At 38.7% G+C, this 25,321-nt stretch overlaps 1 protein-coding gene across 1 annotated transcript; it reads right to left on the reverse strand.

Annotated features, from left to right (window-relative positions):
* Positions 1 to 22,051: 22,051 nt before the first annotated feature.
* On the reverse strand, positions 22,052 to 23,248 carry LOC103974212 (uncharacterized). The gene has a single exon (XM_009388977.1). The coding sequence runs from the start codon at positions 23,246 to 23,248 to the stop codon at positions 22,052 to 22,054; it is 1,197 nt and encodes a 398-aa protein (XP_009387252.1).
* Between the last annotated feature and the right edge of the window lie 2,073 nt (positions 23,249 to 25,321).

A 25,321-nucleotide genomic window follows, 5' to 3' on the forward strand; every position in this document is an offset into this window, starting at 1 on the left:
CTAATTATAAATTTTAAGGCATACACTAAGCTAAATAAGTCTGGTAAGTCTAAGTTTCTTCCGATGAGCTTCTGACGATCTTTTAGTGATCTTCCGATGATCTCTCAACAATATTCCAACAAACTTCCGGCAAGCTCCTAGACTTCACGACAATCTTCTTGGCCAACTTTGATAAGCTTCTTTGGCAAGCTCCTGGACTTCTCGGTCAATTCCAGTAGAACTTCCGACGAACTCTCGAACTCTCGATGAAATCTCGTTCTTGACTCCAAGTCTTTATTTTGCTTTATGCCTTGATCGCTATCATAATTAATCCTACACACTTTAAACCTACTTCAATCTTAGACAATTATTACAAAGCTAATTAAATGTTGTCCGGCATGTCATTGGTTCATCGACGCTTCGTCCGATTCTTCGGTGCATCGTCCTCTCTTGTGACCTATTGCCCAATTAGCCAATTGACCTCTGCAACTCCGATTTTCTTGGCATAATTTATGCTCTTCTTGGCCCGATGCTTGAACCCATGGCCCAAAGCCTTCTACTGATACGTTGACCGATCCTCTAGCTCGACGTCCAATCTTCTGACATGTTCCACTTTGGCCCAACATGATTCTTCCTGCTTCAATTGTCTCTCCCCGATTGAAGTCTTATGCGTTACTCAAAACACAAATCAAATCATAAACTCTATCAATTGGTTTCATTATCAAAATATGAGAATCAACAATCTCTCCCTTTTTTATAATGACAACCAATGGATGATAGAGTTAATCTTAACTCCCCCTATCAATTTGCAATATTGATAGAACTCTTGAATTCAAAAATTCAAGTAACATGTTATCATAAAATCATGCATAACATCATCATACTTCTCCCCCTTTGTCATCAACAAAAAGGAGAAGTGCAACTATCAAGTATTTTAGATATGAAATTTCAAATTATTGCATTATAAACATAATCTCAAGTTTTATCATCATGCAAGCTAGCAAATTTTTACATCATTTTAAAAAATGTAAGCTAGCAATTAATTTTGAGATTTACAAGTTTGTAAATTTTGCTAGATGTGCAAGTTTGCATGTTTTGGTTTCTAAGATAGGCAAGATAGCACTTTTACTACTCTTGAGATTGTAAGCCAGCAATTCTTGGTGATGTTCAAGATAGCAAGTTCTTCTCCTTGCAATTTGTAGGCTAGCAAATTAGCAAGTGTTATATCATATTAGAACATGCAAGCTAGCAAATTTTTCACATATGAAAGTAGGTAAAATTTTGCATCTTTTGAGATGAGCAATCTTTTTTCTTCTCATGCAAACTAACAACTTTTCTCTCCTTTATCATTGTCAAAAAAGAAGGGAAGAATACAATGTTGAAATTCTTTTCCCTTTACATCAATTTTCAAAACATGACAAAGGTAAAGTGTCATTTTTATTTCAATATGTTATAATTGAGATAAACCTTGAATTCAAATTAAATTCAAGTGAAAGCAATTTTAATCATAATTCACATCATATGTCATACATCATATCATCATAATAAAATCATAAATATTACATGCATCATTCCAAATCATAAATAGTTCACATCATGATGGTATCAATTTATCAAATTACATTGCATCCTACCATGATCATAACTTCTCATTTGTATGCAGCAATATAATATCATGAGTATTGCATAATTTCATATCATCACATGAAGGATAACAAGAAAATTTTGGTGATGAGATATACTTTATGAATACAAGGAATTATACATAATAAAAATCATATTTTGAAAGATATTAATATCAAATCATGAATGCCACAAGACATGATTTATTTCAATAAATCTCTTCTTTTATAAATTACAAAAAGAAACATAGGAGATCAAATAATATAATATCTTAATTTATGTATAAGAAATCTCAAGTTATAAATCTCAAAAAATCAAGATAAGGCTCATTAAAATTTAAATTGACAAATTATCAAAATCATCAAACTCATTTTCTTAATTTAAAAGAAAATATAAAATAGATTCATCACTAAGAATCACATGCTGAAAAATCAAGAAGTTTTAGAGACATTTTCAAGAAAATATGCAATATCATTTAAGACCGAAAAATAAATTTCATTATGACAAAGATCAGTAAGCCATAAATCACAAAAATTATTATGCATAATTTTGAAATATAAACTCTGCATGATCATTATGCATCATTACTTTGGGCACGATACCAAAACATGGTTTCAAGCTGTCAATGTATAACATGCATAATTTCAAACTATAAACTCATTAAGCATGATATCAAATCTCTTAATATTTTCATTAAGACATCAAGCATGGTTTCATTAAACATAAAGCATAATCAAAATCGGAAATCATCAAGACACATTATTTCTTCTTAAAAGCATACATAGGATTAATTATTAAATCTAACATTTTGTTCCTTTATTATAAAGCATGTAATTTTCATGATCATTTTCAAAAGTACTAGAAAGATAAGCATGATCCCAATTTTTTTAATAATTTATATATAATTTTTAAAACTAGTTTAAATAATAACTCATGAAATGCATAATGTAATTTCAAAATAAACTAAGAGAATTTTGATTACCACATTATCAAAAGTCGTTAAGGTGTAGTTTGCCACCTTGCCTTTGTTGGTTTTCTCCTCGTCTTCGGATGAGCTCGATTCGTCCCAGAGTGCTTCTTTCTTTTTATGTTCATAGCAGGTAGTTGCATTCTTTTTAAGTTTATTTTTATTCTTTAATTCTTATTTCATGAACTTTTTAAATTTTATAGTAAGAAGTTCAAGTTCACCATCACTTGAGCTTTTGCTCGAGTGGTCTTCTTTTGTTCTAAGTGAAAAATCCTTTATATTTTTTGGAAGGTTATTCTGAAGTTTGTTTTGTGTCATAAAATTCATTTCATAGGTCATTAAAGACCCAATAAGTTTTTTGAGAGGAAAAGTACGCAAATCCTTAGCCTCTTGAATGATTGTTATTTTAGAATCCCAATTTTTAGAAAGAGATTGATAGAACCCTACAGGAATTCTATGTAGATTGATCTTTGAGGAAGATCACTCCTTGGAATACTATAGGGGTTCCACCCTCCTTGAAGTCGGCCAAATGGCTACGATTATAGATAGATCTTATTCTAAAAGAGATGGAAGCTACATGCTTATATAGAGCTCCAAACCTTAGCCCTAGGGGCTGCTTCCTAGGTGAGTTACCCCTTTTGCCCTTAACCCTAACTAACTAGCCCAATAAAAGAGGGCAGCAGCTAGGAAGCCCAAAGGCCCAAATATGAACCCTAGCCACTCTTCTTTATAGGATAGAGGTGGCTAGGTAGGGTTTATTACAATCTCACAGGGTTTTATTAGCTACTTCTTAGTTAAGTAGGACCCAACCCTACTAGGGTCCTATCAAGCCCACCCTCTCCAAATCAGTCTTGTCCTCAAGGCTGAGGTTTCATGAACTTAAGAAATCGGGTCTTTAGCTCCTCTAGTGATTCCCATGTGGCGTCTTCAAGTGGTAGATTATTTCAATACACTAGTACTTCAGTAGAGAGACGTTGGCAACGCATCATGATTCTACAGTTGATGATGGCTTGTGGTTGGGCTTGAATATCTTATTAGAACTCTTGCAGATTCTAAACTTGGGGTTGATCTTTTTAGGGGATCGACTTCCTTGGAATTCTATAGGGGTTCCTCCCTCCAAGTTGCTACTCAAAGGCTGTAGAAAAGATTCATCTATTGCTTATGAAAAGAGGAGGAATACATGACTATTTATAGGGCTTCTAAACCTTAACTCCTAATAGGACTCATATTCAAGACTCCTACTTCTAACCAACTCCTAATAGAACTCCTACTCAAGACTCCTATTCCTTTACAACTTCTAATTCTTCTCTAAGAAACAATCTTCTAACCCTAGCCAGCCTCTTCACCTCTTTAATAGGGGTCGATTTAGGTAGATTTTACATGAATATCCCTCTCAGTTAGGACTCTCCTAGCTAGAGTCCTAACGACCCACCCTCTTCAAATCAGCCTTGTCGTCAAGGCTGATGATTCATGAATTCTGAGAATTTGATCTTCAAGTCATCATAGTTCTCCCAAGTGGCATCTTCTGTTGGTAGGTTCGCCCACTATATTAGCACTTCAATAGTGGGTCATCGTCGTCGAGTCATGATCCATTGATCAATAATGGCACTTGGCTGTGTCTGAAGTTCTCCTTGGGTAGTCATATTTGATGGGTGGCTTTGTGTTGTCTCCAAGCACCTATTTACAACTTTCGTCTGACCGTTGGTTTGTGGGTGATATGTCATACTCTTTTTCAATTTAGTACCCTACATATGGAATAACTTTATCCAAAATATGCTCATGAAGATGCAAGTAGAATTTGTCACAAGCACAATGCGTCCCTTATAGTGTAATTCTTTTGAGTCCCAATTGTAATGAGCCATGGAGCTTGATGCTTCCTCCAATTTTTTTATAATCTTACTAATCTCTGAATCTTCCTATCATTCTATCTTAATATCCACAAGGAAGTCGCTAGTCGGAAGTGAAACGGTCGAAAATTCAGCTTGCTCGGGTAGTTGCGAAAGCGCATCTGCAATAACATTCTCTTTCTCCTTTTTGTAAGTTATTTCATAATCAAATCCAAGAAGTTTTGTTACCCATTTTTGCTGCTCAAGGGATGATATCTTTTGCTCTAAAAAGTACTTGAGGCTTTTATGATCGATTTTAATTTGAAATCGTCGACCGATCAAGTAGGGTCTCCACCTCGTTGTTGTGTGCACAATGGCGCGCATCTCCTTATCATATGTTGACATGTTTTAATGGGAGGGAGACAATGTCTTACTAGTGTATGCGAGTGGTCGACCATCTTGTATGAGAATGACTCCAATTCTGACTCCAGATGTGTCGGCCTCAATAATGAAGGGTCAGTTGAAATCTGGTAGTGCTAGCACCGGCGTCGTCGTCATGGCTGCCTTAAGTTTGTCAAAGGTAGTAGAGGCTTTGTCCAACCATTGGAAGACATCTTTTTTTAGTAAGAAAGTAAGTGGTGTACTGATATTTCCATAGTTTTTCACGAACTTGCGGTAGTAGCCTGTTAAACCCAGAAAGCCATGTAGCAATTTTATGTTCCTCGAGGTCGGTCAGTTTTGCATTGCTTCTATTTTGGAGGGGTCCACCATCACACCTTCCTCTAATATGATATGCCCAAGTATTCCACCTTTTGTTGAAGAAAGCAAAAATTCGTAGTGGCCGTTGTGTGTTCGAAAGGCGGTTTTCGGTATGTCTTTTTCGCACACTCGTATTTGATGATACCCGAATCGAAGGTCCAGCTTTGTGAAGATTTGTGCTCCCTTTCATCTAGCAATTCATCTACTACTAGAATAAGGTATTTATCCTTGATGGTTATACCATTGAGAGCTTGGTAATCAACGCATATTCGCCATGTTCCGTCCTTCTTGCGTACAAGTAGCACCGGGGAAGAATAGAGGCTACAACTTGGCCGAATAACTCCTGTTTTGAGCATCTCTTTTATAATCCTCTCTATTTCATCCTTCTGGAGATGTAGATACTAATATGGCCGAGTATTTTCTAAAGATTTGCTTGGAAGAATCATTATATAATGATCATACCGACGAGTAAGAGGTAGGTTGTGCGGTTCGTCAAATATATCTGAAAATTCAGCAAGCAAAGGAAGTAGGTTTGGATCTTCAAATTTTATTGGCTCTCCCTTAGTTTGCTGCTCAAGTTGTACCAAAAAGCCGCTACATGCTTTATTCAAAACCTTCTCCATTTGTTGTGTGTAAATTATCGTTACGTCGCCCCCACGTTTCATGTGCAGTATCACTTGTTTCTCCTTACTGTAAAATTTCATAATTAGTTACATAAAATTCCAAGAAATATCACCTAATATCATCAACCATTTAATTCTGAGCATGGCCTCATGATCATCAAGAGGGAGGAGGAAGAAATATGTAATTATCTCTTGGTCCTACAACAATAGTTTCACTCGCGGGCGCTTACAATCATACTTCAAAATCCATTCGTCGGTGACTTTAACATCAAACCTACAGCAATTCTCAATAGGTAAGGCTATTTGGATAGAAACATTACTATTTAGGAAGTTATTAGTCCTGCCTGAGTCGATGAGAACAGTGATCAGTTGTTGTTTGAGAAGACCTCTAACTTTCATCGTTTGCAGGTTTGAGTAGCCGGCTAGTGCATGTACCATAACTTCGATCAGTTATGGCTCTTCTTATGTATCTTCTTCTTCATGTTCAAGGCTCTCTTTTGGATGTTCAATGACCTCTTCTTCTACTGGTTCAATCATAAGAAGTCTCCCTTTACTACAGCGATGCTCACGGCTCCATGGCTCGTCGCAATGCCAACATAACCCCTTCGTAGATCTCTCCTGAAGTTCTTCTCTTGCCAAGCTTTTTGGTGCAAGGACTCAGTTGATAGTAGGGGGAGTTGAGGGCTTTGGTATTGCTAGTTGAGGAGCAACCCTAGTCCTCAGGGCTTTATGGTTCAATCGCTCCTCTTGAAATAATGCGAGATGGTTGTCCTAAGCGTGTACGGCTGTCGCGCTTTAACTTCTCCCCGGATCTCCAGCTTCAAGCCCTCAATGAAGGTCCCCAATAGCTATTTTTAAGACCAATCACAAGTTTGATTAGATAACCTTTTAAACCTGGTTTGGTACTCTTGAATGGTAGAGGTTTGTCGGATCTATGCTAGTTGTCCGTCAATGTTCTCGTAATTGGTTGGTCCGAAGCGGATCAGCAGTCCTTCTTTGAATTGTTGCTATGAGAGGACTCCATGAGTGTGTTCAAATCAGTCAAACTACTGTATGACACCCCCTTCAAGATGTATAGATGTAATTTTTACCATAGATGCGTCTGCGGTTTTATGATATCGAAAATATCACTCCGCGCGTGAGATCCAACCAATCGGGTCTCCTTCTTCCCATATAGGGAACTCCACTCTCATGCATGGATAGTTGGGGTCAGTCACAGAGCCTCCCCTCCCTTCGAAATTATCTCTTTGGGCTTGGTGCAATTCAGCAGAGCTCTCTTCTTGATGTGATTTATTCGGGCTTAGTGGTCGCCAATCTAAGTTCGATAAAGGGCGTCTGAATCTTATCCTCCATTCGCACCTCGAAGGCTTCGAATTTAGCATTAATTACCTCCTCAGATGCCATAGTATATGCTTCCAAATCTATGATGTTAAGATCTCTCTTTTGTTGTCAGGTTAAAGGCATGTATAGGTTAAGAGAAGTGATGGTCGAAAGGGTTGGTGGATTGGTGGATGTAGGCTGCGGTTTAGGCTTGTTTTGTGGTTGTTTTGGGTACAGTTTGAGGGTGTGGTTTGGTGGAGTTTCAGGGCTATGGATGAAAATTTTGGATCTGTGGTAGATGACAGTAAAGGTTTGATAGAAATCAGTGGAAGGTGCTGCAAATATGTGCTCTTGTAAGGGCAGAATTATCATCGAAGAAATAGCGGCTTCTCGACGAAATTTTTACCAAAAACTTGAGAGATTTGAGGAGGGAATTGACAGAAATATCTCAGTTTATATGATAGTAAGGATGTCTAATTTAATTAACAAAATTTTGGCAGTAACAGCAAGAAAATTGGTACAAGTTGCGATAGTAGAATTCTCATCGAAAAATTTCAGCGGTATACGATAAAAGTTTGCAGCAACAAAAATTTGTTTTTAGAGATGAATTCCTTAATAGATCAATCTTAGATGGAAGCTAAGATGATCTATGAAGTGTATAAGAAATTTTATTCAAAAAAGATTGCAAATAGATGGGTTAAGGCAACAATATGTAGCTGAAATTTTTTACAGCACATATTTTCAAGTGTAGCAGATTGGACATAAAAGATTAGTGGTTTATATTGAGAATTTTTTTATAAAACCAAAGGAAAATCTATTGTTAAGAAGTGTCAAAGCTATCATAAAAATTTTGTAGAGATTTGGATAGAAAAAATATAGTTTCAAGATCAAACAAATAGTGCTATGCGGCTAAAATTTTACAATGTAGATTTTTAAGTATAGCAGATTAGACGTAAAAGATCAATGATTTATATTGAGAATGTTTTGACAAAACCAAAGGGAAATCTGCTATTATGCAGTGTTAAAGCTGTTATAAAAATTTCGTAGAGATTTGGATAGAAAAAATATAGTAGCAAGATCAAACAATCTGTGCTATGCAGTTGAAATTTTGCAATGTATCTTTCGTAGTAGAGATGAAAACTTTGCGACGAAAAGTTTATGCAGCAATTTTGGAACATTTTTTTTTTTTTTTCGAGTAAGGATAACTAAATTGCAGTAGTAGTAAGATGGGAAACCAGAACCTATTGTAATTCACGGGGAGATCCAAGGATGATCTACGGTGGTGGAGATGACTGCAAAATTTGACGATGATCTTTTAAGTAATTGTGGGAATTGCTTTGGGCGACTGTGGAGGGCTAATGGATGACTATGGAAGGGCAGCGAGATACTAAGAATGCTGCTCTAATACCAGGTGTTAGAACCCTTGTAGATTCTAAACTTGGGGTTGATCTCTTTAGGGGATCGGCCTCCTTGGAACTCTATAGGGGTTCCTCCGTCCAAGTTGCTGCTCAAAGGCTACAGAAAAGATTCATCTATTGCTTATAAAAAGAGGATAAATACATAGCTATTTATAGGGCTTCTAAATTCTAACTCCTAATAGGACTCCTATTCAAGACTCCTACTTCTAACCAACTCCTAATAGGACTCCTACTCAAGACTCATACTCCTTTACAACTCCTAATTCTTCTCTAAGAAACAACCTTCTAACCCTAGCTGGCCTCTTCACCTCTTTAATAGGGGCCAGTTTAGGTAGGTTTTATATAAATGTCCTTCTCAATTAGGATTCTCCTAGCTAGAGTCCTAACATATCTCCATCATCAATGTTGTTGGGTAGTTGGATATGAGGTGACTCGTGTTCTCCCAACTTGGGCTTCAGGCATAACACGTGGAAGACAAGGTGAATTTTAGCATCGTCAAGCAATTTAAGTATATACACCATGGCTCCAATATGCTCTGTGATTTGATAGGGCCCATAAAAATGTAGGGATAGCTTCATGGAGGCTCGTGTATTGATGGAGAGTTGCTTGTATGGCTGTAGGCGAAGATAAACCCAATATCTTATTAAAAATTCTTTTTCTCTTCGTCATGTGTCAGCTTGCTACTTTATTCTGACTTGAGCAGTAGAGAGATTATCCTTTAGTAGTTATAGGAGTTTATCCCTGTCAATTAATTCTTGGTTAACCTAATCTACCTTAGCTGAGCTAATTATATACTTTGGAATTACAAGGGTCGGCCGACTATACAGTGCTTCATAAGGGGCATATTTTGTAGATGAATGATATGTAGTATTATACCACCATTCAACTCAGAGAAGTCATTTTGCCCACTCCTTTGGCCAGTTATTGGCGAAACACTGAAGCTATGTCTCTAAACACCTGTTCACCACCTTTATTTGGCCGTTAGTTTGTGGATGATATACTATGCTTATCTTGAGTTTGGTGCCCTATAACTGAAATAACTCGGCCCAAAATTTACTACAGAAGATCCTATCATGATCACTTACAATGGACCTTGGTATCCCATGTAGTTTAATAATATTTTCTATGAAAATCTTGGCAATATTAGTAGTAGTGTAGAGATTTCGCACAGCACAAAAATGAGCATATTTCGTAAGCCGATCAACTACCATGAGAATTGCACTTTTACCTTTAGAAGGTGGCAACCCTTCGATGAAGTCCATGAAGATGTTATTCCACACTGAGTTCGGTATGGGTAGTGGTTGTAGCTTCCCTGGACTTGCCATTGTTTCACTCTTGTGTTATTGACATACATCACATTGTGCCACATATTCAGAAATAATTTTTTTCATCTATTTCCAATAAAAAATTTACTTCACTCTTTTGTAGGTTCTTAGGAATCTAGAGTGCCCTGCTAACAGTCTGGAGTGCATTTCATGCAGGATGACTTTTATGCAAGGGTAGTCGAGTATAAGTACAATGCGACCTTTATAGCGTAGATCCCTCGAATCCCAAGTGTAGTGGGCTATTGCACTTGGATCCTCCTCCAATTTTTTATGATATTGCTAATCTCTAGATCCTTCTTCTATCCTTCCCTAATGTCCTTGAGGAAGCTGGTGGTAGGAAGGGAGATGGCTGAAAATTTAGCTTGCTCAGGTAGTTGTGAGAGTGCATCTACAAGAACGTTTTCTTTCTCCTTTTTGTAAATAATTTCATAACCAAATCCTAGAAGTTTGGTTACCCATTTTTGTTGCTCAGGGGATGATATCTCTACTTTAAAAAGTGCTTGAGGCTTCTGTGGTCGATTTTAATTTAAAATCGTCAGCCGATCAGGTAGGGTCTCCACCTTGTTACTACGTGCACAATGGTGAGCATCTCCTTATCATATATTGACATGTTTTGATGGGCGAGATACAACACCTTGCTAGTGTATGCAAGTGGTTGACCATCTTGCATGAGAATGGCTCCAATTTTGACTCCAGATGCATCAGCCTCAATGATAAAGGGTCTGCTGAAATCTAGTAGCATTAGCACCGACATCGTCATTATGGTTGCCTTAAGTTTGTCAAAGGTAGTGAAGTCTTTGTCTAACTATTGGAAGGTATCTTTGTTTAGTAGAGAAGTGAGGGGCGCACTGATCTTCGCATAGTCCTTGACAAATTTTCGATAGTAGCCCGTTAATCCAAGGAACCTGCATAGTAATTTCATGTTTGTAGGTTTCGACCAGCCTTGCATTACTTCAATTTTTGTTCGGTCTACCGTCACTCCTTCTATTGATATTATGTGCCCAAGGTACTCTACTTTTTGCTGGAGAAAGCTGCACATTGGTTGCTTAATAAAAAGGGTATTCTCCCAAAGGATTATCAAAATAAACCATAAATGCTGAAAGTGAGTCTCAAGAGAAGGGATGTAAATGAGAATATCATCGAAAAATATCAACATAAATTTATGAAGAAAGCTCCGAAAAATATCATTCATAAGACTTTGGAAGGTTGAAGAAGCATTAGTAAGTTCAAAAGGTATTACCAAGAATTCATAATAGCCGTCATGTGTGCAGAATGCAGTTTTTGGAATGTCGTCTTCATATACCCGAATTTGGTGGTAACCGGATCGGAGGTCCAACTTCGTGAAGACTCAAGCTCCTTTTAATTCATCAAGAAGTTTATCTACTACTAGTATTGGGTACTTGTCCTTAATGGTAATACCATTTAAAGCTCGGTAGTCGATGCACATCCGCCAAGTTTCGTCCTTCTTGCGTACAAGTTGCACCGATGAGGAATAGGGGTTGCAACTTGGCTGAATCACCCCTATTTCAAGAATCTCCTTTATAATCTTTTCAATTTCATCCTTCTAGATGCAAGGATAATAGTATGGCTGAATTTTCACTAGTGGCTTGACAAAAAGGATTGGAATCCGATGGTCATGTTGCCGAGCAGGAAGAAGACCATGCGGCTCAGCAAAAATGTCGACAAATTTAGCAACCAGTTGGGCAAGATTTTGATCTTCAATTTTTATTTTCTTCCCCTCTAGTTGCTGCTGGAGATACATCAAAAAGCTACCATTTACCTTGTGTAAAACTTTCTCCATTCGTTGGGTCGAAACGGTGGTTACGCTGCTTTCGCGCTTCCCGCATAGGATAATCTATTTGCCTTTGCAGTAAAATTTTAAAATTAATTTAGAAAAGTTCCAAGGGACATCACCTAGCGTAGTCAGCCATTCTATGCCAAGCATAGCCTTATAGTCATCAATTGGTAGGAGGAAGAAGTCGGTGATAATTTCTTGGTCTTATAGTAATAATTTCACCTACGAGCATCTTTGGTCGCACTTTAGGATTCTACCGTTGGTGACCTTTACATCAAACTTACTGCAACCTTCGATGTGGAGTACCATCCGAGTAGCAACCTTACTGTGTATGAAGTTATTAGTGTTGCCCGTGTTGATGTGAATAGTGATTGGTTGTTGTTTAAGAAGGTCTCCAACTTTCATCGTTTGCGGGTTTGAGTAGCCGACTAGTGCATGTGTTGTAACGTCAGTCACCCATAAGATTTTCCAACACATAATTGGGTTGGAATTGGGCTAACTCAATTAAAGGCCAATTGGGCCCAAGTTTGGGTTGTGTTGGGCCAAGTGAATGGCCCAAATAGTGACCCAACAGATGGCACCATCGGTGTAATAATCTTTGAGATAGTGTCAGGCGGTGGTACCGCTAAACTGGGCAGTGGTACCACCCAGTGGCAATGTCAGGTGGTGGTATCACCCAGACATAGTCTTCTAAGCGATGGTACCTCCCAATGTAAGTGCTACAAGTACTGATACAACACAACACATGCGGTGGTACCGCTAGGACCTCGAAAATCGATGATGAGACATTTTTAGGCTCTAAGTTTTAATCCACTTGAGGCCTATAAATACCCCTCTCAACCCTACTCAGATCATATAAGAATTGAGAGTAAGAAAGGAAGAAAACACTATTGTAATATTATGTAAACTCCTCTCAAACTCTAAGTGTTAGTGAATTTTAAGAGAGGAGGTTGTGGGGGTGTAAAAGTTCTCTCCTAAGCCTGTAAAAAGAGAATAGAGTTGTAAAGAGGTGGTTGGTCTTCGCCTATTGAAGGAAGATCGATAGTGGATTCCGGTTACCTCAATAGAGGAGGAATCAGGAGTGGATGTAGGTCACGACGACCGAACCACTATAAACTCAGTTTGCATTTCTTTGTTTCTCTTTACTTTAATTGTAAATTGCCATATTTCCTTATTAGTTTAACTGCATACTCTTATGAATGTGTTTCAAGTTAACATCTTTCCGAGATCGGTTTTAATTGAATAAAAGATTTTCGAACCGACATTGATTTTATCCGCTACACTAATTCACCCCTGCCTTTGAGTGCCGACTCGTTCATAATAGTTAGTATTAGAGCCTTATTTTTCTCATTTGGTTTAACACCTAAGAGAAATGGCTCTTTTTGGCTTTCAAGAGGGCTTTTCTATCGTTCATCCTCCCATGTTCATTGGGACGGACTACGTATATTGAAAAACTCGAATGAGAGTTTTTCTGCTTTCTTTGGATTTAAATTTATGGAGTATTGTGGAAAACGGCTTTCAAAAGTATTCTACTTATTAGAACCCTTGCAGATTCTAAGCTTGGGGTTGATCTTTTAGGGGGATCGGCCTCCTTGGAACTCTATAGGGGTTCCTTCCTTCAAACTACTACTTAAAGGCTACAGAAAAGATTCATCTATTGCTTAAGAAAAGAGGATGAATACATAGTTATTTATAGGGCTTCTAAACCCCAACTCCTGATAGGATTCCTACTCAATTATGACTCCTACTTAAAACTCCTAATATGACTCATACTCAAGACTCCTATTCCTTTACAACTCCTAATGCTTCTCTAAGAAACAACATCCTAACCCTAGTCAGCCTATTCACCTCTTTAATAGGGGTCAGCTAGGTAGATTTTACATGAATGCCCCTCTAAATTAGGACTCTCCTAGCTAGAGTCCTAACATACTCGCCCTCTTCAAATTAGCCTTGTTTGTGAGGCTAAGATTCCATAAACTTGGGGAACCGAGTCTTCAGCTCCTCATATGATTCCCATGTGGTGTCTTCAAGTGGTAAATTATTTCATTGCATTAGTACTTCAGTAGAGGGATGTCGGCGATGCATCACGATCCTACGGTTGAGGATGGCTTGTGGTTGGGCTTGAATAAATTCATCCTCAGTGGTGTTGGATAGTTGGATCTGAGGTGACTCGTTTTCTCCCAACTTGGGCTTCACGCATGACACATGGAAGACAGAGTGAATTTTGGCATCCTCGGGCAATTTAATTATGTACGCCATAGCTCCAATACACTCTATGATTTGATAGGGCCTATAAATATGTGGGGATAGCTTCATGGAGGCTCGTGTGTTGATGGAGAGTTGCTTGTATGGCTGTAGGCGAAGAGAAACCCAATCTTCTACTGAAAATTCTCTTTTGCTCCGTCGTGTGTCAGTTTACTGCTTCATTCTGGCTTGAGCATTAGAGAGATTTTCCTTTAGCAGTTGTAGGAGTTTGTCCCTGTCAATCAATTCTTAGTCAACCTGATCTATCTTGGTCGAGCCAATTAAATACTTTGGAATCACAAGTGCTGACCGACCATACAATCATTCATAAGGGGCACATTTTGTAGATGAATGATATGTAGTATTATACCATCATTGGGCCTAGGGAAGCCATTTCGCCCACTCCTTTGGATGGTCGCTGGTGGAATACTTAAGGTATATCTCTAAACACATGTTTACCATCTCTGTTTAACTGTTAGTTTGTGGATGATATGCTGTGCTCATGTTGAGTTTGGTGCCTTGTAACTAAAATAACTCGGTCCAAAATTTACTAGTGAAGATCCTATCACGATCACTTACAGTGGACCTTGGCATCCCATGCAGTTTAACAATATTTTCTATAAAACTCTGGGTAATACAAGTAGTAGTGTAGGGATTTCTCACAACAAAAAAATGAACATATTTCGTAAGTCAATCAATCACCACGAGAATTGTGCTTTTACCTTTAGAAGATGGCAACCCTTCGATGAAGTCCATGGAAATGTCAGTCCACACTGAGCCCAGTATGGGTAGTGGTTGTAGCTTCCCTAGACTTGCCACTATTTCACCCTTGTGCTGTTGACATATATCACATTGTGTTACATATTCATCAATAATTTTTTTCATCCAATAAAAATTTTGCTTCACTCTTTTAAAGGTTCTCAATAATCTGAAATGCCCTACTAAAGGTGTAGAGTGCATTTCATGCAAGATGATTTTGATGCAAGGGGAGTCAAGTATAAGCACAATGCGACCTTTGTAGCGTAGATCCTTCGAATCCCAAGTGTAGTAGACTATTGCACTTGGATCCTCCAATTTTTTTATGATGTTGCTGATCTCTAAATCTTTCTTCCATCCTTCCCTAATTTCCTCAAAGAAACTGGTGGTAGGAAAGGAGATGGCTGAAAATTTAGCTTGCTCAGGTGGCCGTGAGAATGCATCTACAACAATGTTTTCTTTTTCCTTTTTGTAAATGATTTCATAATCAAATCCTAGAAGTTTGGTTACGCATTTTTGCTGCTCAGGGGATGATATCTTCTGCTCCAAAAAGTACTTGAGGCTTCTGTGATCGGTTTTAATTTGAAATTGTCGACCGATCAGGTAGATTCTCCACCTCGTTACTACATGCACAATGGCAAGCATCTCCTTATCATATATTGACATGTTTTGATGGAAGGGAGACAACGCCTTGCTAGTGTATACGAGTGGTCGACCATCTTACATGAGAACGACTCTAATTCTAACTCCAAATGCGTTGGCCTCAATGATGAAAGGTCGGTTAGAAATCTAGTAGTGCTAGTACCGGAGTCATCATCATGGCTGCCTTAAGTTTATCGAAGGCAACAGAGGCTTTGTCCGATCATTTGAAGACACCATTTTTTAGTAGAGAAGTGAGGGGTGCACTGATCTTCCTATAGTCCTTGACAAATTTTTGGTAATAACCCGTTAGTCCAAGGAACCCGCGTAGTAATTTCACGTTTGTAGGTTTCAGCTAGCCTTGCATTGCTTCAATTTTTGTTGGGTCTACCACCACTCCTTCTGATATTATGTGCCTAAGGTAGTCTACTTTTTGCTAGAGAAAGCTACACTTTGGCTACTTAACAAAAAGAGTATTCTCTCAAAGGATCATCAAAACAACCCATAAATACTGAAAGTGGGTCTCAAGAGGACTATAAATAAGAATATCATCAACAAATACTAGCACAAATTTGTGAAAAAACTCTGAAAAATATCATTCAAATCGACGTAATTTTACATAAACACTAATTCACCCCCTCCTCTTAGTATCATATTGATCCTAACATTGACTTCTTGATGTTTACAACTTGAGTTTTATTTTGTATAATTCCTTTATATTTATGGTTGTAAACCTTATGTTATGAGTAGAGCATTGATATTAGAAAAAATTGTACCATTGTATTCTCCTTTTCTTCTTTCTTGTTTACAATGACAAAGGAGAGAAAGAAAATTATTAGCATATCAAGAGAACCAAAATTGCTAGCTTGAATGTTAAACTTAGGAAAATTGTTAAATTTCTTAAATACATAAATTCTTCTTATAAATTTTTCAAATCATGATCTTGATTTCTCGATTTTTAGGACTTGAGTTTTATTTTTGAATCAAGATCATTTCCTATCATTTCTTCTATTTACAAAAGAAGAGATTTGTCAAAAATGACACATGGTTTTTCGGTATTCATGACTTGATCTTTCATTTTTTATGATTGAAATATTGATGCAAATTTATCTTTATCATGATTTGAAAAGTGATGTAAAGGAAAAGGAATTACAACATTGTATTCTTTCCTTTTTTCTGATAATGACAAAGGGGGAGAAAGTTTTGCTAGCTTGAACATTGTAAAGAAAAGAAAAATTGCTAAACTTGCACATCTCAAGAGAAGCAAAAATTACTATCTTGCCTATCTCAAGAAGCAAAACTTACAAACTTATCTCAAAAGAGAACTAAGAATTGCTAGCTTGCAATCTTAAGATAAATAAAAGTGCTATCTTGCCCATCTCAAGAAGCAAAGAATTGCTAGCTTGCACAACTCAAGAAAAACAAATATTACTAAACTTACACCTATCTAAAACTTGTTAGCTTGCACATTCTAAAGTGTTGAAAAACTTGCTAAATTACTAGCTTACGTGTCACAAAACTTGCTAGTTGCACTTCTCCTTTTTGTTGATAATAAAGGAGGAGAAGTCATGATAATGATTTGAATTTGTAAATCATGCATGTTATCCCGTGATAATTTAAAATTATGCATATGATTTTCATTATTCAAAGTTTCTTTCAATATGTCATATTTGATAGGGGGAGTTTCGTTTAAACTCTATTAACAATTGGTTATCATCATTAAAAGGGGCGATATTATTAAATATCAGATTTTAATGATGAAATCAATTGATGAGTTTACGATCTAATATATGTTTTAAGTGGCACAAGACCAACTTTGACCAGAAAAGATAAATCGATTAAAGTGGGAGAAATCGGACATTGGGCCAGAGTGGAACATGTTAAGAGATTGGACATCAAGTTGGAGGATCAATCGATGTACCGACATAAGGACTTTGTGCTATAAGTTTGGGCATCGAGCCGAAGGATTGGACATTGTGTCAAGAAGATCAGATGTTTCAGAGGTCAACAAGCTGATTGGGCAATACGTTGAAGGAGAGGATGATGCACCAAAGGATTAGATGAAGCGTCAGATGAAGCAATGATATGCTAGACAATATAGGATTCATGCTTGTAACAATTTGTCTAGATTGAAGTAATTTAGGTCTAATTGAGTTAGTTTTTAGTATAATCATGCTAACTCAATTAGGAGCCAATTGAGCCTAAATTGAGATTGATTTAGTCTCATTGGGAGGCTCATTCAATGACCCAAAAGTTAGATCAAGTGGTGGCATCGCCAAACTAGTGGTGGAACCACCTATGAGCTAGAAAAGTCAAGAGCCCAATCTTCAGGTGGTACCACCTAGTATCAGTGTTAGACTAGGCGATGGTACCGCCTAGTATCAAACCGACAAGTGATGGTACTACCAGTTGTCAGTTTGTCAAATGATGGTATAGTCCAATACTGGTGATGGTACCGTCAGTATCTTGAAAACTCGAGATGAGACCATTTTGGCTCTAAATTTGAATCTGTTTGGGGCTTTTAAATGCCCCACTCATCCCTACTCGATTTACAAAAGAACTGAGAACAAAAACTTGAGAAAACACTATTGTAATCTTATGAGAATTTTCCTCCTCTTCTCTAAGTTTTTTCAAGGGGTGAGAGGCTTATAAAGGCTATCTCTTAAACTTGTGGAAATGAGAAAAGGGTTGTAAGAGAGTATTGGTCTTCTCCCAATGAAAGAAGATCATTAGTGAATGTTAATGGTCTCGATGGAAGAGGAATCATGAGTGAACGTAGGTCGCGACGACTGAACCACTATAAACTGAATTTGCATTTTCTTGTTTTGCTTTTCATTGCTATTACTTTCTAAGTTAATTGCTTAGTTCGTTTACTCTAAGTCAAGCATATTTTTTATATGATTTTTCATCGAATGAAAGTTTTCCAAAACCAATGATTTTATCGATAGCACTAATTCGCCCCCCCCCCCCCCTTAGTGTCGAAATGGTCCTAACAGAAATCAATTGATAAAGTTATGATCTAATCAATGTTTGACTGATGCAAGACTAACTTCGATCATGGAAAGGCAAATCGATTAAAGTAGGAGAATTAGACATTGGGTCAGAATGGATTATATCAAAAGATTGGACATCGGGCCGGACGATTAGTCGACTTATCGGAAAATAAATTTCATGCCATAAGTTCAGGCATCGGGCTAGAAGGATCGAACATAGTGCCAAGAAGATCAGATATTGTGGGAGGTCAATATACTAATGGATCAGGCAATATGCTGAAGAAGAGGACGATGCGTCGAAGGTTCGGATGATCGTCGGATGAACCAATGACATGTCAAACAATATAGAATTATTGTTTTGTAATCGATTATATCTTGATTATCATAGTTTAGGTCTTAATTGAGTTAGTTTTGGGTGTAACTATGCTTACTCAATTAGGGGCCCATTGGGCCTGAATCAAGGTTGATTTGGGCCTATTGGAAGGCTCATTCGGTGACCTATAGTTGGTTTAAGTGGAGGCACCCAAACACAGTCTCCCAGATTGTGTTAGGTGGTGGTGCCACCCAGACTGGGCAGTGGTACTGCCCAAAGTGGCAGGTGGTGATACCACCCAGTGTTGGTGGTGGTATTGCTAGTACCTTAAAAACCCGAGGATTTAAATTTTTAGCTATATTTCTAAAGTCATTTGGGGTATATAAATACCCCATTTATTCTTGCTTGGGATAGTAAGAAAAAGAGTAGAAAGGAAAAAAAATTCGTGAGCAAAAAAGAGTTGTAATATCTCTTGAGTTATTGAGTCTGTTCCTCCTAGCATTAGAAATCTTCTAAGGGAGGAGTGAGGTCTAATTGTAAAAGAGAGGTGTGAACATTCTCTCTTGAGCCTATAAAAAGGAAAAAGTTGTAACAAGAGTAGTTGGTCTTCGCTCATTAAAAGAAGATTGTTAATGAATGTCGATGGCCTTGATGGAAGAGGAATCGGGAGTGGACATAGGTCGTGACAACCGAACTACTATAAATTCAATGTGTATTTCCTTTATGCTCTTCAGTACTATTGCTTTCTGATTTAATTGCTTATTACTTATTCATATTCTAAGTCAAGTCAAGCACACTTTTGATATTAGTTTTTATCAAATAAATTTTTAAAAATATAATTTTATAAAAGTATTAATTCACCCCTCCCTCTTAGTGTCATTATGGTCCTAACAGAACGAGGGTCTTGTTGTAGGGTCATCTCCTAGCAATAGGATTACCTCTTGGCGGTAGTATTGTCTCTTGACTACTGGTGGTCCTACATAATAGGTCTACGCTGAGACTTCTTGGCTCAACCCTTCGGATGCTTAAGTCAACGAAAGGTGAAGGATGAGGAAGACAACAATATGAGATGTATAAATTATAGAGTAGAGAGACTCTTGCCTATCCGGCCCCCCTCTTGGCGCTTAGCTTGGGGCATAATTTTTATAATTGTACACAGAGTGATTCGAACATGCATTACCTTATACAGTAGAGGCATTAATGAGAGCGACTTATTGTTAGTCATTAATATAGAGGCATGCTTGTCTAGGGCATCGAACAATCTGGACATGCATTAGCCAAGGCCCCCCACCCTCTATGGTAGAGGCATTGAGAGACAACGGCTTGTCGGTGGGCTACGCTATGCTACCAACCATTAATGTAAGACAGATTGGGACATGTTCATCACATGGCATTGTAGGGGAGTCGAGTGTTTGCTTCCACGATGGATGAATTGGAATGAGACAGGATTATCTCTATCAGGTTGGTTATGTTGCTAGATTATATATATGATTTACATATCATATATTTGATTTAAAATTATAATTATTTTTTTGTTCAAAAATTAAAATCCTTTTTGATATATATTGGTGAGAAAACAAGTGATAGTTATGGTAAAATGGCAATACTCGTACATAACTTAAACTCATTTTTCTCATGTAGGAAGGTAAAAAGTTTATTAAAAATAAAGATGATGACTGTGAATAAATGTCATGCTCATATCCCAAGTGACTAATCCCTAGATACATGATGAAGTCATCAGCAATAAAAAAAGGACTCATTTGGTAGACACCATAAGAAAAGGATTATACTAAGATAATATATTATCTCTTTTGTGCATCAACGTCAATCAACCTTACAGTTCAAGAAAAACATTTGAAAGAGGTAGTAAAATATTCTCCTAAACATTTGAAAGAGGTAGTAAATTATTCTCCTAATATTTGTAGAAGTGTGTGAGAAAGTCAACAGACTAATTTGCTTCTCCGTGAATCAAAAAGAATTATAGAGAGTCAAAACTTAATCGAATAAAGTCAGTCTAATCTAAATGATCTAATACCTTCATGGTATTTTAGATTATTTATTAAGGATATTCACAACTTATGAATCCGATTAAAGATGTACTAAATAATAATTCATATTTCTTGCCTCAAATAGTCTGAGGAAGATAATCTATAACTCCGACCTTCATTCAGTCTACTTTAGGTAGGGCAGCAACCGACATGTTCCCAAATGACATCCTAACCTAGCTATAAATTCGAATGCATTGGCATGTAAGGCATTAGTATCCTCCATGGGAAGGATCCATTGATGCCAAGTGGACTTTTTGAGTTTTAAAGATAGGGCACAAGTTCCAATTTATTTGAAGCAATATCTTTAACAGTTCTTAGATCAGTTTAGAGTCTTCTACTGACATCTCAACTATTAACGAGACATTATAACTGAAGATTTCTATGTATTCATTTTAAATCTATGATTTCCCTCAGTCCACATGTGATAAATAGTGACTATGAAGGAATATTCATCTATAAGACTCATAAGTTCTCATTGGTCAGATGACATTATGCCCATGTCAATTCTGCATTCCAAGCCTATGCGAGGTGTGAAAATTAAGCCTCCTCAGAATTACTTCGCACACAAAAGTTGAGAAAAGGCTCAAAAAATAATTTTTGAATACTTTTATCACCTTGGCTGCATACAGAGAAAGAAGAATTTGTGTATATTTTTTATTTTACTAATTTATCCAAAATACTCAACCTGTTTAATCAAAAAAGCCAAAAATGAAAGAATACTATGACACGTTTCTTTAAACCAAATAATATTGCTCCAAGCAACTACATTTGAAGGCTCAACTGTATTTGCAGAAGCTGATTTTAAAGTGAAGACATAAGTGATGGAGGCTTACAAATCTTTACGAGGAAGAGAGTAGTGTAACCTTGTGGAGTGCATCCAAAACTAGAATTAGAGCTGGAGAATGAGGATCATCAATAGCCCAGAAACCATCTTTGTAGATTTTAGAAACTCAAGCCAAAGAGTTTGGAGAGATTTAATAGTCAATATAATTCCCAACAATATGAATTCAAGAAATCTTATCCAATGGTGCATTATTATTATGATCCTCCTTGCACTATTAAGAATCATTTCCTTGTATAAATATATTGGGAGTGTACAAATTTCTACACATTAATACTCAATATTTCCTTGTCGAAGATTTTGATGTCTCATGCAGCACATTCTGACTGAAGAGGTTTAATTAGTGTTCTGTCCTCGGCGTTGGACCCTAAAGCAAAAGCTACGAGTCCAACTTGGTTAGTGATGTTCTGTGGCACTAATGATGACACGACGCCTTCGTCGGTAATTTCACGAGGAAGAACTATAGCATAAAAGGAGAAACTTCAATGGTATCATTGCTTATTTCGTTGCTCAGATTTGAATGTTTGAGGCAAAATGAGAAGAACATTTTACAAGTGAAAAATAGCAGGCGTTGGGTTACTATCATCGGTTGTAGCTGCGCAGATTGGGCGTCACCCATCGGGCGGCGTCGGACCGCCGTCCCCGCCACCTTAGCGGCCTCTGATCGGATATGTTCGAATCAGCAACAACGGTGGTCTCACCACTTTCTAGACTCTGGACGACGACAAGCCACACCCGCCTATTTTCTCTCTTCTCACGCCAATCTTTGCCGACGAAGTAGATGAAATTCCCGGGGAACCCAAAGAAGTCCTCAGCGCTGACGGACACGGACGAGCTTGGGCTCAAGAACAATATACGGTCGTGGATATCCTCCACCTCGACGGCCACCGCCGGCCTGCTTATGCCGCCTGGCTCCAGCCTGAAGACACGGTATCCGGGGGTGATGTTCAAATTTGCAGTCCTGTTGTCGTTGTCATGGGGCGCGGCCAACAGCAGTTCTCCGGCCGATACAACCAAGTAGGTGAGACCTTTAGTGCGCGGCACGCAGGACGGCATGGCGTACCATGCGGCAATCGTCGCCCTCGCCGGCGGGCCTGGGTCAACCTGGAGGACCGCCCAGTCGTCGTTGTCGCCGTATATCGCGCACAGTATCCGGTTGCCGTAGGGAACGACGTCGCGCATCCCGGACGAAAGTTGCACATCAGGATTCGCGTTTGCCGTCCATGATTCGTCACCATGGCGCCACGTCAACCATCTAATGTTCACTCCGAGCATGAAGACGACCGCCACGAAGTCCCGATCGAGCGTGGGATCCGAGGATAATACAGCCTTCTCTACGACAATCACGACCTCATCGCCGGGCGGCACCACATCAGCAAACGTAGGACCATCAAGGCGGGGAAGCCGAATGTCCTCGGCGGTAACGGGGTTGAAGAGGTTGATCAAACAGTCATTCTCGGAGAGGAGGATAAGCCAGCCGAAGGAGGAGCCAATGCAGAGCATATTGGCTGTGTTAGGCAGCGAACGAACATTACCGGCGGAGGCGGCAATGAGGCGGTAGGCGGGTCCGATTTTTGGTTCGGTGGTGGAGACGAGGAGGAGGAAAGGGAGCTGAGTGGGGAGATGATCGGGCCGGTGGGGGACGGCGCAGCGCCACGACTTGCAGACGGCGCGGAATCGGAGATAGTCGTTGACGCTCGTGAAGAATTGGGAGGTGAGCTTGACGAGCTGCGAGCGAAGTCCGGCCCACATCGCTCTTCTTGGGACTTCGTCGGCCATCGTGCGTCTCCCTATCTCGATCTCGATCTAAATCTACGACGAGGTCTCTTCCGCCCCTTTAATTCCTTTCCGTTGGAAACTTCTTGGTCAGTTGGTCACAGGGAAATGAAGCGTGCGAGGCGGTTGTGGTGCGACAGGCACGACATGCAACGCAACAACACATACGAGGCTCTTGGGAGAGAGACAGAGGAGCAGAATGCGTGGACACGAGGGCTCCAGGTAATGTCAACACAAGTATGTGGCCGGCACCGAACGGTTCGCCTATGCGTTTGCGTGCCTCTCTCACACGGTAAGGAAGCCGATGTGAGCCCCTTTAGTTCTTGGGATTGCCTGAAACAGAGCATATTGGCAGATGCAAAAACAGCAGTTATGTTGAGCGAAAAAAGGGTAAAAGTTGAAAGTTCTAATTTAGTACCTATTTATTTATATAAAATGCAAGCATCTTGGAACAATCCGAACCGCTAGATCCTAATTGATCGACTGATCCTAGCTACCGTGTTTGTTAAGTTGGTTTAGGATTATACAGATAATTAATGATAGACATAGATAGACAAAGCTGTGGCTTTGTTGTCGATCTCATTACTCTCATAATTTGCGTGTGAAATCATTTTAGAGGTGTCTTTTTCTAGTCACATTTCGATAACTTAATTGATTAATAAATAAAATAATATATAATATACAAGTAATTTTTTTAGTATATATGACCATCTTTAATTATAGAAGCCCAAAATATTTTGGGGCATCCATCAAATTATGACTGAAAGTTATTGTTAAAACCCTTGTAAATTCTAAGCTTGGGGTTATCTCTTTAGGGGATCGATCTCCGTGGAACTCTATAAGAGTTCCTTCCTCCTAGTTGCTGCTCAAAAGCTGCAAAAAAGATTCATCTATTGCTTGAGAAAAGATGATGAATACATGACTATTTATAGGGCTTCTAAACCCCAATTCCTAATAGTACTCCTACTCTAGACTTCTACTTCTAACCAACTCTTAATATGACTTATACTCAAGACTCCTATTCCTTTACGATTCCTAAAATTTCTCTAAAAAATAACCTCCTAACCCTAGCCGGCCTCTTTAGCTCATTAATAGGGGTCGGCTAGGTAGGTTTTACATGTATGTGTTGAATATCAGATTTTGATAATGAAACCAATTGATAAGTGTTTATATTTTAATCTGTGTTTTGAGTAACGCAAGATGCTTCGATCAGGATGAGATAATTAAAGCAGAAAGAATCATGTTGTGCCGGAGGAAAACATATCAGAAAATTGGACATCGGACCGGTGGATCGGTCGACATATCGACAGAAGGCTTCGGGCCGTGGATTTGGGCTTCGGGCCGTGGATTCGGGCATCGTGCCAAGAAGAGTGGATATTGTGCCAAGGATATCGGAGTTACGGAGTCAACTGGCTGATTGGGCAATAGGCCGTAAGAGATGATGATACGTCGAAGAATCGGACGAAGCGTCGAGGGACCAATGTAATGCCGAACAACTCGATTAATGCTTAGTATTAATTGTCTAGATCGAAGTATGTTTTTACATATGTAGGATTAACTATGATAGCAAGGCATGAAGCAAAATGAAGTCCAGGAGTCAAGATCGAGATCATATTGGGAGTTCAAGAGTTCGTCGAAAGTCCAGACGTTTGTCGGAAGTTTTGGAGGAACCAACCGAGAAGTCTCGGAGCTTGCCTGAGAAGCTTGTCGGAAGCTCGCTAAAAGAATAGACATAGGGACTTATTTAGCTTAGCAAATGTCTTAGGATTTCGTAGTTATCACGTAATTGGGCTTGGATTTGGGCCAACCCAATTAGGGGCCAGCTAGGCCCATGTAAGAACATTATTGGGCCCAATAAGAGGATCAAAAAGTACCTAAAGTAGTCTCATCGTCGTAGTATAGTCTTCGAGACTGTGTCAGGCGGTGGTACCGCTAGTCTGGGCAGTTGTATAACCCCTAGCAAGGTGCCAGGCGATGGTACCGCTAGTCTAGGCAGTGGTACCGCCCAGCACTGCTCCCCAAGCGGTGGTACCACTAGACCTGGGCGGTGGTACCGCCATGGGCAGTTTCAGCCAA

Source organism: Musa acuminata, chromosome BXJ2-1 (assembly GCF_036884655.1).
Source record: "Musa acuminata AAA Group cultivar baxijiao chromosome BXJ2-1, Cavendish_Baxijiao_AAA, whole genome shotgun sequence".
Lineage (NCBI taxonomy): Eukaryota > Viridiplantae > Streptophyta > Magnoliopsida > Zingiberales > Musaceae > Musa > Musa acuminata.

Coding starts and splice junctions, on each gene's coding strand:
- LOC103974212 (XM_009388977.1), bottom strand. CDS start 23,248: ATGGCCGACGAAGTCCCAAGAAGAGCGATGTGGGCCGGACTTCGCTCG.